Source organism: Neoarius graeffei, chromosome 27 (assembly GCF_027579695.1).
Source record: "Neoarius graeffei isolate fNeoGra1 chromosome 27, fNeoGra1.pri, whole genome shotgun sequence".
NCBI lineage: Eukaryota > Metazoa > Chordata > Actinopteri > Siluriformes > Ariidae > Neoarius > Neoarius graeffei.
The window spans coordinates 30,847,904-30,864,502 of record NC_083595.1 but is presented as its reverse complement, the minus strand read 5'-3'; the positions used below and the strand labels follow the sequence as shown (position 1 = coordinate 30,864,502).

General features: G+C 39.6%; 1 protein-coding gene across 1 annotated transcript in view; it reads left to right on the top strand.

The window, feature by feature from the left end:
- The window catches only part of aqp9b (aquaporin 9b), a 39,288-nt gene extending 23,375 nt beyond the window's left edge, over positions 1-15,913 (top strand). Inside the window, exons 6-7 of the mRNA XM_060911701.1 lie at positions 14,462-14,605; positions 15,877-15,913. Of these exons, the coding sequence (XP_060767684.1) occupies positions 14,462-14,605; positions 15,877-15,913 (181 nt within the window). The remainder of the gene's footprint in view (positions 1-14,461; positions 14,606-15,876) is intronic.
- Positions 15,914-16,599: the final 686 nt, after the last annotated feature.

The window sequence follows — 16,599 nt, the reverse complement described above, 5'->3', positions numbered from 1 at the left end:
ATTATTATGAAAAATCAACTTTTGACTTAAGTCTAAGGTTGCTTCGTGATACCGGGCCCAGATGAACAGCATCAAAACATTTATAAATGAGTGATTAGTTAAATAAAACTTGATGTCAGGAAACATTACAAAAAAAAATCTTTGGAAACCCGCTGACCTGCCGTGTCATGTTCAGTATACTTCAGTAAATGCCGCTAGTGAGGTACACTGAACATTATACATACCCGAAAGAGAACCCTTGGTGGTTTGGGAATTTTATCGGTCCGACAGGCTTGTTCGGCTGCCGAGTGCTTCGGTATGTTGAGGGGCAAAGGCCAAAGAATGCTTCTTTGTTTTACAGGCTTTGGAATATCGCTAGTTTCAGATGATTAACAGTGTCGATTGTTATAATCTTCTATAACTGAATGCCATTCTGCAGACCATGGAAATATTGCTGGGTCACAGTTTAAATACATCTTTTTCACACCAGAGAAATGTAAGCGGGCGGCACGGTGGTGTAGTGGTTAGCGCTGTCGCCTCACAGCAAGAAGGTCCTGGGTTCGAGCCCCGGGGCCGGCGAGGGCCTTTCTGTGTGGAGTTTGCATGTTCTCCCCGTGTCCGCGTGGGTTTCCTCCGGGTGCTCCGGTTTCCCCCACAGTCCAAAGACATGCAGGTTAGGTTAACTGGTGACTCTAAATTGACCGTAGGTGTGAATGTGAGTGTGAATGGTTGTCTGTGTCTATGTGCCAGCCCTGTGATGACCTGGCGACTTGTCCAGGGTGTACCCCGCCTTTCGCCCGTAGTCAGCTGGGATAGGCTCCAGCTTGCCTGCGACCCTGTAGAAGGATTAAGCGGCTAGAGATAATGAGATGAGATGAGATGAGAAATGTAAGCTACAAACACCTGTTCATTTCGATTCAGTTCAAAGGTTTTCTTTGCGGATTAAACTTATCCATTTCTTTCTTCTCTTCTCCTCGACTGGCAGCTGATAAAAGCTCAAATTAGGTGTTCTCTTTGTTGTGGAGACACCGTAAGGCACACAGCAATTCACTTTAGGCATGGTTAAAACTGCTTAGACAGAACAATGCAGTGTTTAACAAAGGCGAAAGTAAACAATATAGTGGAGCTGACCCTGGGTATCGCCCATAATGCATTGCGGTAAACAAGCAATGATGTAGTTATGGGTTAAGGTTATTCCTGCAGGTTTTTCAGATGCACTTTCATGCTGTGAATCTCCCGTTCTACCACAACCCAAAGGCCCTCTATTGACTTCAGATCCGTGACTGGGAAGGTCACCGATTCTTTGTCATGTTCCTGAAACCAGTTTGAAACAAATTTTGCTTTATGACATGATTCATTCATGCTGGAACGAGCCATTAGAAGATGGATAAATTGTGGCCATGAAGGGATGCATAAAGTCAGCAACCGTATTTAAATAGTCTGTGGCATCGAAACGATGATTGGCTGATATTAATTAATGAGCTGAAAGTCTGACAAGAAAACATTCCCCACATCATTACACAACCTCCACCAACCTGGACTGTTGACACAAGGCAACTTGGGTCCATGGATTCATACTCTTGGTACCAAATTCTGATCCTACCATCTGTATTCCTCAGCAGAAATAGAGCTTCATCAGACCAGGCTACATTTTTCCAGTCTTCAGCTGTCCAGTTTAGGTGAGCCTGTGCCCACTGCAGCCACAGCTTTCTGTTCTTGGCAGTCAGAAGTGAAACCCGATGTGGTCTTCTGCTATTGTGCTTCTGGCATGCACCTCAGGGTGTGCATTCTGAGATGCTTTTCTGCTTACCATGATTGTACAGAGTGTTTTCTGAGTTACTGTAACCTTTCTGTCAGTTTGAACCAGTCTGGCCATTCTTCATTAACTATTCTCATCAACAAGGTGTCTCATCAACAAGGTGTCCGCAGTACTGGAAGTTTTTTTTCTTCGTTGCACCATTCTGATAAACTGTAGAGTCTAGAGGCTGTTGTGCATGAAAGTTCTAGGAGATTAGCAGTTATAGAAATACTGAAACCAGCTCGTCTGGCACCAATGATCATGTCAAAGTTAAAATCACTGAGATCACATTTATCCCCGTTCTCATGGTTGATGTGAAACCCAAAGCTGCTGCCCACATCTGCATGATTTTCTGCATTGTACTGCTGCCACACAGTTGGCTGATTAGATAAATGCATGAATGAACAGGGTGGCATAGTGGTGTAGTGGTTAGCACTGTTGCTTCACAGCAAGAAAGTTCTGGGTTCAAGCCCAGTGGCCAACGGGGCCTTTCTGTGAGTTTGCATGTTCTCCCTGTGTTTACGTGGGTTTCCTTTGGGTGCTCTGGTTTCCCCCACAGTCCAAAGACATGCAGGTTAGGCTAATTGGTGGCTCTAAATTGAGTGTGAAGGTTGTTTGTCTCCATGTGTCAGCCCTGCGATGATCTGGCGACTTGTCCAGGGTGTACCCTGCCTCTTGCCCATAGTCAGCTGGGATAGGCTTCAGCTTGCCCGCGACCCTGCACAGGATAAGTGGTAATGGATGAATGAGTAGGTGTACAGGTGTTCCTAATAAAGCGTTCAGTGAGTGTGTATGAGGTAAATAAATATATATTAGGTCTGTATTCCCCAATAATTATATTTATATTATTACAGCCCAAAAATGGTAGCTATGCTGAACCTAGCTATTAAAGTAAATGTAGCATGGTGTTATCTTAATCCCAGTTTAGCCAGATTTAGATGAACTAGCTACATGGAATAATGTATTATTTGCTTGATGGCATGGAAAGAATGATAATGATCTGGACAATATTAATGATCAATGTTACAGTAAAAAGTGAGAACCAATTGTGAAAGCATTAATTTACCACTGTTGTTATGTCATGACAGAAATTGGCCCCAAAAGACTCAAAAGCACATACAGCAAACAAATGAAGGAAGTCATGCATTCATTCAGCTTCAGTCATTGCTTTATTGTAGTCAAGGTTGTGGTTGATCCAAAATCAATCCTGTGAATGTTAGATAGGAACAGAGATATCAAAGGAGTTAGGAATACACATCAACGCCAGTCCATAGCTGGGCACAGCACGCACACACACACACACACACATCAAACTGCAATTTAGCACAAGTAGCCCGGCTACTGGATGGTTCTTCAGTGGAACAGTGCACGAGAGAACAAGGAGCAGTTCAAACACAGCTGTTAAGAGTCTGTATCTGACAACCTCCATCCGTTCCTCTAATACAGCTGGTTCATTTTTCAACACTCCCCATCTTTTATTCATTCTTGCTTTTTCTCTTACACAAAAATGGTTTTCCTCTCTTTTAAACACCCACCAGCAGAACACTGTGTTATTTATTTATTACACAAAGATAAACCACCAGGGTCACATATCGTCAACGACCGTCTATAACTTCGTCTCTGTGCAGAAACAGAAAGCCAAAGTGCTTTACATTCATATTGACAAAATAATTGTGGGTTTTTTTTTTTTTACAATCGCTGTCACGCTTGTCTCAATACCATGTCCACTTTTTTCAAAACTCTTTACACAGTGTGCTTTACAAACATGCACCTGAGCACATCAGGTAACTTTTGGTGCAAAATGCACTGAAACCACCATAAAATGTATGCAATGTCTCTAAACTCCACTTTTTTCCTTGTACAAAGCAACAATCATTATGTTGATTGACCATGTGTTTTCGAACCATAGCTGATCCAAAAGCCATAAATTAATGGAAAATCAATAAGATCAGCCGATTTTCACAGAATCTGCCGAGACTGAATCGGAGGATCCCAAAGGGGTGCGTGACATCACACGTGTAACAATCCAGGTATCATTTTCATTCCTGTGCGCAGCAGTGGTTAGACCAGTCTCGATACGGAGTCACGTTTTGGAGAGAATTCTGATAGTGATTCATACATGTCAACCTTTGGTCAATCAAACCTGTATAACCAACCTCCAAAATCCATATTTCCCTTATAAAATCCGTATAAGATGCAAATTAAAATAATTTACCTAAAATTTGAATGATAATTAACAATGATATATCCAAGTTACTTTTTATTCAATATTAATAACAATAAACCTTCAGAATGAATACAAAGCTCCAATGTTTGACAAAAACACAAAGTGTCACTCTAATGTTCTGAATTGTACTCCATGACAGCTTTTTTTTAGCAGTCTGCACCAATACCTCACTAGGCTGCATGTCACAGCAAGTGTCTGTGTTGATCTTGCCGGAGTGCCCATTCAGAATCTTTTCAGTCGCTAGTGAAAGTCGCTCAGGTGGAAATACGCGTTTCAAACAAAATGTTACTTCCCGGTTGGCGGGATTCTCGCAATGTGGTGTGTGCATGATCAGAAGTGGAACGAAGTCTCGCTACCACAAGATAACGCGCGATTTCATAAGACCCTTTACTGGCTGTCGGTGCTTTCTGTGGTGTACAGTACGTTTTTAAATGTTATGCGCTCTTTTATCATCGTGGGAATTGATTATAGCGCTAAATAAATATTGAAGTTTTTTTAAAGAATCCGTATAACTTTATTTGTACGCCCGTATGCTACATTTATTGAATCAAATCCGTATAAAATACGGACATTCCGTATAGGTTGACATGTATGGTGATTGGGATTCTTATATGTTGGATAAAGGGGCAGATGATTATCAAGGATATTCCAGAGTAAATGGTTATCTTTTCGAGACCCCAAGACAAGAAACTGCCAGTTCACTCAGTTCACGACAGTCTTCCTCTGTAGCGCGTGTGAAACAGATAGATAGATAGATAGATAGATAGATAGATAGATAGATAGATAGATAGATAGATAGATAGATAGATAGATGTGCAGAATGTAGTGGTTACCTTTCATCATGTTTTCCTGAACAAAACAAATCGCATCTTGCAATATTGCAATCTGAGAGCATTTAACACGCTTCAGTTAATAATGAATGATGACTGCGTGCGTGCATTTTTCTTCCTGTTAAACTGCATCAGATATGATAAGATCGGATGTCGCGAGCATGTAAATGTTGCTCATAATCCTGCGTCTGGTGCAGTGTGTGTGTGTGTGTGTGCGTGTGATAATAGGAGAATCGACAAACTGTCCAAATGTCAGCTCAAATGCCATTTATTAAATAAATGGGTTTCTTTTTGCTCCAGTAATTCCCATGTGGTCGTTCTGGTGGTGATGAACACTTGATGAATCAGATTTATTATTCGTAGGCGACATGAAATCCGCCCACTTCATTTGCACAAACTTCACCCACTGTCGCTTTAGATTAGTGTTTTTTTCTTGGAAATTCGTGAACTGAACATCCTGTTGTATATGGATTTGAATGTCCAAACACAACTCTGCGCTTTCCCATCATTATTTTTGTAAGATTCCAACAACAATATCCAATCTCGGTGAGTAAACAAGCTCAGAGTCAGATGAACCAAAATAACCCAGATATCCGGAGTTCCACGTGTGACGTTGTGCGAGATTAGCCCTGACGCAAGGCTGTCTTTTTCCGGGATCCAGACACCGCGATTTATCAATAATTTTGTGCTTGATAATAAAATAACAAATAATTAATATTATTTTCCCCCTGCTTTATTAATTCATTTTGGTCATTACTAATGATGTATATTCATTTTAAAGCATTACAATAAGGCATTACATATGCTTTAACCCAAGAGTGACTCATGCTGCCATAACTGTAGCACATGCTCTTTCCTATAAGACTACTTTGTCTGTCAAAGTACAATGAACGAAAAAAAAAACATGAACAACTTGAAGCACTGCAAAATGCATATATACTCTGTGTTTGTGTATCCTATATTTTTACATAGTGTTGCATTGCAAAATAAAATAAAAAGTAGGACACCTCTTACAGCAAGTATTATAACACCAAATACAGTAAATCTGAAATGCAGCAATATGTGCAATATACTGTAAAAAAAAAAAACACATTACATTCAATTTCTTTGTCTGTGTGGTCAGCTTCAAACTTTAGTTAAGCTTGAAGGTGTCAATTTTGGAGCAGGGGGTTATTTCTTGGATAGCAGCCTCTTAGTCCATGGTGATCTGAATTGTAGACAGTGATCCATCAGCTTCCAGTTCATGGCAGGGCTGCACCATGGTGGTTCCCAGGTTGTTCCTGACCATCTAAAACAATTTCCTTTCAGCTGAGGGTGACAGTTTGGGTTTTCTTGAAGTAAAGTGGCTTGGCAAAGTGACTACACCTCACAATAACTAGCATACAATTGGTTGAACTGATCTTGGGATTTGCAGTTGTTTAGAAATGGCTCTAAGAGACATTCCTGAGTTGTGTACATCTGCAACCCTCTTTCTCAGATCTGCACTGAGCTCCTTGGACTTTCCCATTTTACTGTGTGTTGGTCAATCCAATGAGTGCTGTAAACAAACCCTTTTTATGAAGGCACAGAGAAGTTACCAGCTGTAGTCAGTCATAATCACTAACAGGAAGTTAAGAGACCTTGGCCTTGGCAAGATAAGAGATATTTTGGAAGTTTCAGCTGCTCTGAATTAATAATCTATGTGAGCATATGTACATTTTTGAACCTGTATGTATAATTTTGACCCTGTATTGATTTCAGAAAACTCAAAGAAAATTAAAACTTGTGCACCAAATTCTAGTGTGTTTTTTGTGTTAAAAATGTATGCTGTACAATCATTCTGCCACAGAAAAAGAACAGTTTAAAGAAATTATTGAAATCTCAAATATTGCCATGACATTCATATCCAAGATGACATTCAAGTCACTGTATGTAAACTTCTGACCTCAACTGTATATACACATCAATCAGATGCCTTCAGTCTGAATACCGTAGAGTACCTGTTGGTTTGCCTGAAAATCATCACTATTGATGCCACTGTGGATCTAGGTACATTTGGTTGAATCCTCAGACCTGCATCCCTCAAGGACACACCATGATTTACCACATGGTCAATTATTGTGATGAGGAAATAAAGAATTGCAAGAACCTGGTATGTCTTGCCAGCAACAAGATTAAGAATGTCTGCAGTTTTAAATATCTTGGGTACACTGCTGTGTACTCCAACGACAATTTGCAGTCCGTTGGTGCTAGGCTTGGTGCAAGATTTCAAAAATGGAATGAATTAAAACGTGCTTACGCATCATCACATTCATTTACAAACAAGAGTGAAGTTTCTCACAGCATGTGTACGCTCTCGTTCACTGTATAGCGTACAGACATGGCAGCTGTCTGCAAAAGAAATAACGAAGACTGAGGTGGTATGGCATGGATTTCTTTGCAAGATGGTGAAAGGAGGATACGTCTGTAAGAATGTCCATGAAAAATGGACACAAGCCAAAGTTGAAGAAGAATGAGACTGGAGTTTTAAAAGAAGTAATGCTCGACGATGTGATATAACAAAGACCCCTCCTATTAAGGAAGTCATTACGAACAACAACTTAAATATACTGTAGATGACTTGCAACCACGTGATCAAAATGTGCTACCTCATGAGTATCCGCCATGATGGTGGATATACAAAGTAACTAGGATGGCAGTTGCTGAAAGCGTGTCTGTAAACAATGCTGAATTTTCTCTGTATTACCACGATTTGAACAATCAACCGAAGATAGATGTGTGATTCTGACCCATATTATTTCAAAAAGTCAGGCTTTTCTGAAGATAAGATGCTTCTACCGACCATCAAGCACAAATACAGGTCATTTCGTCCCATAACCATTTCATCCAAAGGCTTTTTCATATGCACTATCAGTTGTTTTATATTTCAGATATTTGTTTGTTCGAAAAAAGGAAGAATTCTCAATGGAATTTGACCGAAGAAAAACAAATTTTTGTAAAGCAAATGAGTGCCATAATATGGATCATATTAAATCTTTAGGCGCGGAGCAGCGCTCTCACAGGGGCTTCGTTCGCGAATCCCGGGCCGAGGCGCGATCCTACCGACCTGAGACCATGCTCTTTTGAAGGGGGAGGCTTCCTGTCAAATTTGGCCTTACTTTGAGTTCCGTTGGCTGAGTTATTCGTTTTTAAAGCTGGCTGGATCATGTTAAATCTTTAGGCGCAGAGCAGCAGTCTCGCGGGGGCTTTGTTCGCGAATACTGGAATACCTGAAATATAAAATAATTGATAGTGCATCTGAAAAAGGCTTTGGACCAAATGTCTTAACTGTTGGACGAAATGGTCATTAGACAAAGTGTCCTGATCCCCTCGTCTCCACCCCGTACTAAGTTTCCGTGCCCTCTTTCCGAATCATGGATGGAATTCTAAAAAATTGGAGCGTGCCAAGGTCACGAGTACTGTTGTGACCACAACCATATACAGCACAAAGATATGGCATAGCTAAAAGAAAGCTTAAAGCAGTGGAAAAACAAACAGAGCTGTGCACACGTGACTGTGTTTTGTATGGAATGTTGCTTGACCCCGCATTTGTATCTCCACCAACATGGCCGACATCCGGGTTTCTATTTTGCTTTGACATCACTTGCGAGTCAAGGATATTTGACATGTTTATAGAATGGATAATAGTGAACTGCTTAAACAAACTTTGTTTGACATCAGATCAACGTCACAAGTGATGTGGAAGAGGTTTGAGAATCAGTTGGGAGTAGACGCCCAACAAATCAGGAGCAGTATGATGTCTAAATCAGACTTGGCGCTACTTCCAAATTTCAGACAGTAGCACCCCAGGATACAAGCGATCAAAGTGGGGAAAATGATGATGATGATGATGATGATGATGATTTCATCAGAAACAATGGTTCCAGCTCTTTTGCGTTGACGTCTTTTTCCTCTGCATCTTGCTACATCCATTTTGCTCACATACACTGCTACATAAAGAAAGTAAATGGCAATCCAAAGATGGCTCCTTTTGTATAAGTGGTAACAGGGCACAAAGAGAAATACCAGGTCTTTAGCTGAAATGGCTTATCCACTTATTCACTGACTTTTGAGTAAAAATGTTATGAATTTCACATGTTCAAATATGAAATATACTGTAAACATCACCACTTGTACAGATGGTAACAGGGCTGCAAATAAACTGAATTTACTTTCAGTTCACATCAGAATAATCTGACAGTAATTCATGCTTTTACAGGAGTTTCATTTGTTGAAATGCAGCATTCCATCTAAAATTTGAGTGGCATGGTGGTGTAGTGGTTAGCACGGTCACCTCACAGCAAGAAGGTTCTGGGTCCGAGCCCAGGGACTGACGGGGGCCTTTCTGTGTGGAGTTTGCATGTTCTCCGAGAATCTGTGTGGATTTGCTCCGGTTTCCCCCACAGTCCAAAGACATGCAGGTTAGGCTAATTGGTGGGTTTAACTTGACCATGAGTGTGAATGGTTGTTTGTCTCTATGTGTCAGCCCTGCGATGATCTGGCTACTTGTCCAGGGTGTACCCCGCCTCTCACCCATAGTCAGCTGGGATAGGATCCAGCTTGCTCGTGACCCTACACAGGATAAGCAGTTACAGATAATGGATGGATAGAATGGTGATTTAAATTTTGTTAGCTTTTAAACTGAAAGTGAACTGTTTTGTCTGCAAAACTTGTTGTAATTGTACAGAATGTTGCTGGTGGTGAATATTGACAGAGAGGGCAATCTCATCTCATTATCTCTAGCCGCTTTATCCTGTTCTACAGGGTCGCAGGCAAGCTGGAGCCTATCCCAGCTGACTACGGGCGAAAGGCGGGGTACACCCTGGACAAGTCGCCAAGTCATCACAGGGCTCACACATAGACAACCATTCACACTCACATTCACACCTACGGTCAATTAAGAGTCACCAGTTAACCTAACCTGCATGTCTTTGGACTGTGGGGGAAACCGGAGCACCCGGAGGAAACCCACGCGGACACGGGGAGAACATGCAAACTCCGCACAGAAAGGCCCTCGCCGGCCACGGGGCTCAAACCCGGACCTTCTTGCTGTGAGGCGACAGCGCTAACCACTACACCACCGTGCTGCCTGACAGAGAGGTATTTATGAATTTTGGAAGAAGTTGTCACAGAATGCATTTTGTATGAAAGCAATGCACAAGTATTCTCAGTTTGCTCACATAGTCTGGTGACTGTGTTAAGTGTTTTGAAAACGTGAACATGGTATTGAGACAAGTGTGAAAATGATTGTTAAAAAAACTGTAAACATCACTGTACTGTAAATGTTACATAAATGCACTCAACTATTAGTTTAAAGACACTGAGAAAGGGGGTACAAATACTATTGCGTTCAGCAGAGGGCACTCTCAACCGAAAGTCAAATTATTCTGCACCACTTTGTTTCAGAGTGCACTGCTCTACTACATGATCATGCCAATATAAGCCTATGTTCTTCACAGAGTGAAAATAGTATTCACAGACTTTTTTGTTGTCTAATATAACGTCCAGTGTATACAGTACCAGTCACCGTTAGTAATGAGTAAGTGAGTCCAAATTTCTGACTGGTAGTTTATTTATCGACGATAAATTGACACGTGTAATGACTTCAAAAAAAAAAAAAAGATGGGATGTTCAGTAAGTACATATGAGTGTGATGGTTGTGTGTATCTTATAAGGGGAATATAAGGGGTTCTTTGGTAAATTTGGTGCAGCCAATCCAGAGAAATTTGGGAAAATGTTTAAGGTAACATCATCTTAACAGACAATCAGCTGTACATTGAAATTAATGCATAACACACATTTATATGAAGTCGTATAGGATGATTTATAATGGAGCAGTGGCTACAATTATCGACAGTCCATAATTATCAACACCTTTTCAGATTTACCAATAAAAAACAATTTTACAAAAATGAGTTTCAGTTACAGCAGTTATTATTGGTTAATTAATCACCCAGAAGACTCGCCTCGCCCTTTGATCTTGTTGTCTGATGGCACAGCTCGTTACCTGAGATAGAATTTTTTTTCGCATGATCAGCAAGTTGAGAAAAACCCGGACGTTATCATCGCAGATAAGCATGGTGGAAAGATCATGGACATGTTTTTTCCGATCAAATTCACCGATATTTCATGATCTTGTCGAAACCTACTTTGTTTCTTACTCTTTCATTTGACAGTCACTATTTTGTATCTAAACATGCGTTTGAGAATCACGTGAGGTGTCGATAATAGTGATCACTTTCACCAGTGTCCATCATTATCGACACCCTGTGGAATTAAGTGACATTTACAACTGATAAGCCTAGGTCACAACCGGACGTACGATTTTTTGGCCGTGCGATTTTTTGGCGTTTCCCAAATCGCTGCGTTTTTTTTGTTCGTGGAGAAAGACGCACGTTGGCCGTAAGTTTGTCTTGCAACCTGAAAAAAAACGTAAGCGCCCGTAGAGTTTGTTTGACATGACAAAGAACCTCTGCGGCCAGTCCATGGCTCGAAAATCAGCACGTCACACGCACGCCCTCCATGCATTTCACGCGCGCCCTCCGTGCGTTTCTTGCGTTTTTTGCACGTAGACCGGCCGTAGGAGCACGTACGGCCGGTTGTGACCAAGGCTTTATGGATCAATCTTTGGGTAACATTGTTGACGTAGATGAAATACTTTAAAAAAATAAAAGTGCTGTGATTTATAATAATTTTTTTTTCTGATTCATAACAGAATGGAATGTTTATAGAGTATTTGGAATCTGATTACAATAAATAGAATTAGACCAGAATTAAATTCCTAGCATATAAAAAATTACATGCTTGAAATATTCAGATTTTTCTATTCCATTCAGAATTTTTTTTTTGCGGTTTGTTGTAAATATCTACCACATATTACAATATCAGTAGACATTTTATATTTTGGTTCGAGGAATGACATGCGACCTTTGACCTGGATTTTCATGTGGTTACGATGTCAATTGCCTGTTGACATTTACTGATCATTTCTAGTTTTGTAGTTTAATGCAAACAACAACAACGAATGATTAACAAAATGCAATCGAGGAAAAATACTTAGAAAGTGGGTACAAAGTGGAACAAAAAGATTTTCTGATGCAAGTTAAACATTAGTAGTTCATTTGTTTACAACAATTAGAATTACTTCCTCATTTTGTAAACACTGATATCAATATATTTATATAAAAGATAGTTTGTACTAAATATAAGTCTATGTAAAACAAATATTACATAAATACTAAGTTTTGTTAACTTAATACCACATATTGATCATTTTTTTAAATAAATAATCATCTGGATGTCGATAATTGTGGAATGGTGTCGATAACTGTGGACAAAGGTGTCGGTAATTGTCGAACAGTGTCATGTAATCTGATACACCAAGTAACCGGGAATCAACTAATTTTTTTTCCAGTGGAAGTTTGAGTAATTATTCATGAACAATTTACATATTGAAAGTCTTTTCTACTTTTGCAGTGGCCAAAAGATCGTTAAGGTGTCAATAATTGTAGCTGCCGCTCTATTACATTTTGGTGAGAGATACATTATAGATTAAGGAATGTATTTATAGTAAAATTAGAAAAATGATATGTGGGTCATTTTTTAACGGAACTCTCCTTTTAAATCCTGATATCTCAGAATGAACCTTTGAGACGCTGGACACATTTTGTGATGACACACCCCATATACACACTGCCTGGCCAAAATAAAAAAGTCGCACACACAAATATTTTGTTGGACAGCGTTTAGCCTTGATTATGGTGCAAATTTGTCGCGGCATTGTTTCAACGACCTTATGCAGCATCACAACATTTATGTCAATCTGGAGTTGCGTTAATTTTTCGCCAAGATCTTGTCTTGACTATTGGAGAGTTGAATCACTCATTAAAGTCTTCTCCAACACATCCCAAAGATTTTCAATGGGGAAGTCAAATCATAAAAAAATAATACTAGAACTCACATCTGTGTTTAATAGTGAAAGTAAGAGCATTTCCACACTCACAAATGTGATAAGAACTCACAGGATTGGGATGAAACAGCTGGGTGTCCATAAGAAAACCACCTGTTAGTGAGACTAATCTGAAGAAAAGGCTTCAATTTGCTAGGGAGCATAACGATTGGACTCTGGAGTAATGGAAGAAGGTCATGTGGTTTGATAAGTCCAGATTTACCCTGTTCCTGAGTGATGGGTGTGTCAGGGTAAGAAGGGAAGTCCATGAACCGATGCATCCATCATGCATAGTGGCCACTGTACAAGCCTCTGGAGGCAGTGTTCTGATCCGGGGTGCTTCAGTTGGTCAGGTCGAGGCTCAGCAACGTTATGGGGCAATAAAATGAAGTCAGCTGACAACCTGAATGACCAGGTTATCACATCAATGGATGTTTTTCTTTCCTGATAGCACGGGCATACAATTATGGCTCAAATCGTGAAAGAGTGGTTCAAGAAGCACGAGGAATCATTTTCATACATGAATTAGCCAACACAGAGTACCGACCTGAACCCCATTTAAAGTCTTTGGGATGTGCTGGAGAAGACTTTACAGAGTGGTTAGACTCTGAAATGTTCACAGGTCATACACCAACTTAGTCAAAGGGACTGAACAGTCAGTCATCCTAATTCATGTGACTCTGTGCACATATCAGCTTAAGTAGGCTACTCCATGAATTTACCATACCAAATTTTATTCAGGATTTTTCGGACATTAAACAAGCTATATATGACTGGGGCCACGTCGGAGGACCATTTTCTGTGACTTGTGATTGATCATGAAGCTTTCTCTCATCCTATACTTCTCTTCTGGAACATGTAGAAGGGAGAATGTACTTGCGCATTTACCTGATCGGCAATTCGTTGCCAACATGCTTGCCGCTCCTTATTGGCAGCCGTTGTGTTAGATTTTGCTCTTAATGTTGTTTTGAACTCCTCGTAGCTTTGCATTATGACAGCGCATTCTTCCTCCGTGAAGTACGGCGACCGTGCCATTGTGAACAGTGGGGATTTGCGCTGATAACCTCCCCTTTAACGTGAACGCGCATTAACCCTGATTAGGTTAAACCAGGTTCAACAAATCAACTTCATAACTGGCGTCATAGTACCGTTTAACCCCAAACAAGATAATCAGGTTTTGTCAACCCCGGTTTAGCGGAGGAACCCTGGGTTACTTCTGGGTAGGTTAACCTCCGTTCGTAGTACAGGGCCCTGGTCAAAAGCACGTGTTTTTTGTTTGTTTTTTTAAACTCTTGTTTCAAAATGTTGTAAATGTTTTGTTTGGATATCTGTCGACTCGGGTGTTCAGTTGTAATGTGATTCTGCTCTGTTGTTCCTACTCTTTGTGTCAAACCGCTAGATACGTTTTTCTTTAAACAAACTCCAAACATGTCCCTGTGTACAAGTCCAAAACCATTATCAGTGGAGCACAGGACAAGCAGAAATATAAAGGCTGCCTGTGAAAATCCCAAACAAACCTGTTAAACATGCTACAAACCTGTGAGTGTACATGTTCACCACCATTGGTAACTAGACAGTGTGTTTTCATAAGTGATGCTAGTTGGTGAGTGTGTGTCGTGTCGTGTCGTGTCATGTCGTGTTGTGTTGTGTTGTGTGTCCAGAGCCGGGAACTACTGGTGGTGGATTCCAGTTGTTGGTCCGATGGTGGGAGGTGTATTGGGAGCGATGATCTACTACATGATGATCGAGCTACACCACGTGGAGCCAGAGGAAAAGCAAGAGGAGAAGAGCAGTGTTAACGACAAGTATGAAATGATCACCTTGAGCTAAACAAATGGGCAAATGGGACTCTGTCTCTTCTTTACTTTAACCAGGCTGCAGTATAGAACCTTTCTTTTTCTTCTGTTTCTCTCTATTTTTGTCAGAATGCAGGCCTCCATGTTGGTGCCAGTATTAAATTATAGATCCAACAATTAAACTCATGGGGAATTATCATAGTAGCAGTGATAAGATAAACAAAAGCTCATTATGAAGTAAATTACAATGAAACAATGCTTAAACCTTGGTAAGGATTGATTTATTTTCAGGTATAATCCAGATATTATTCAGGGATTAATGTTTCCTGCACACGCTAGTTAGATTGTCTTGTTTGCCACCTTCAAACTCATAATTATCGAATATTATTACATATATAATGATCTACTTTGGCACTTTCCTAACCTTTTACTCCACTGTAAATGTTCCACAGTATAACCAATGGTTAGATATGTCAACTTGTGATTAATTAACAGTTATTTGCCGAAGGTGAAGTGAAAATTGGTGAATAGCCAAGACGAAGACAAGATTTCAAACTTCAAAAGCGGCATGCAAATGTAATAAAAGCATGCACAGACTTGTGTCACTTATCTATACCGAGTCACATAAAATACTTTGTTTTGAAATAAATCACAATTCCACCTTCCCTTTGAACTTCGTAGCATCTTTAGTGCTTTTAGGAACATTCTTTCATAATGTGTAATTCTTCCTCACTTACGGTGACAAAGTGCTCGGCAGCCATTTTGCCGAGTTGCTGTAGGTGATTATCGAGAATTAGTTAGAATTTCTTGACCAATCAGCATACACGATTTCTTGTAATCACTTCAGTATTTATAGGAATAAAAAATAAGTTGAATTCAGAGAACTAGGATTACGTACCATCAACCACTGAAATCATTCTTTGCTCCATCATTATAAAATGTTAAGGGTCAGTAATAACTTACTTGGAAACTTGTATTTATCATCATTCCAACAGGACCTGAAGGAAGCATTTGATAAGGACTGGGCACACACATTACAGAGCTGAACTACATCAACAGGTGTTAGATCAGGACAAGGGCTGAAAGTGTAAAAATAATAGTAATAAATATAATTACCTGCGACATTAATTGAATTTTAAATAATATCTGGAGATTTTTCCCTCGAAGCAGATGGAATATAGAGGGGAGAGTTTTGTACTTCACAGTGAAATGTGGTAAATTTCAAGTGGTTTTTGATTATTTTGTTAACTTGTGTTTCTGTGCTGTCTTAAAGGATACAGAACTGAAATTCTGGAATTCTCTACAGGCCTGCAGTAAATGAGAAGCCACTGACCTCTGAGTAGGCATCAAATGCTTTTCAAAAGCAGTCGTCTGTTCTACAGATTCTATTAGACATGAACTCGGCTCACTATTTCTCTCAACCAAAAACACGGAAAAACATTTGACTTCAAAGAGCAGTGTCAAACTATTATCCTGAGGGCACGCATATATATATATATATATATATATATATATATATATATATATATATATATATATATATATATATATATATAAAATGGTATAATGGTATAATGGACATGAGTGTTTTACTGGGAAATACGTCACTTATATTTTCCATACATCCGGGACATGGAGAACCAAAACCATGACATAAATCTTTATATATCACTCTTGAGGAAATCGATGAATTGTTTTGATAAATTTGGGTACTTTTTCTTTGTGAATGTGTCTATATAATAAAAAGAAAATCACACTTTGGCTTGAAGATATGAAGTTGATCTTTTCGTGTTGAAAAACTCACATTTTTCTATGAAATACATCGCGGATCTGAGTGAAATATTTAAATAATATTGGCTGGCTTTTTTCATGGTTTATCAGATATATCCGATTCAGCTAGCATGATATTCAACGAGTCTTCGACTCATTGAATATCATGCTAGCTGAATCGGATATAGCTGATAGACCACAAAAAAAGCCAGCCAATATTATTATTATTATTA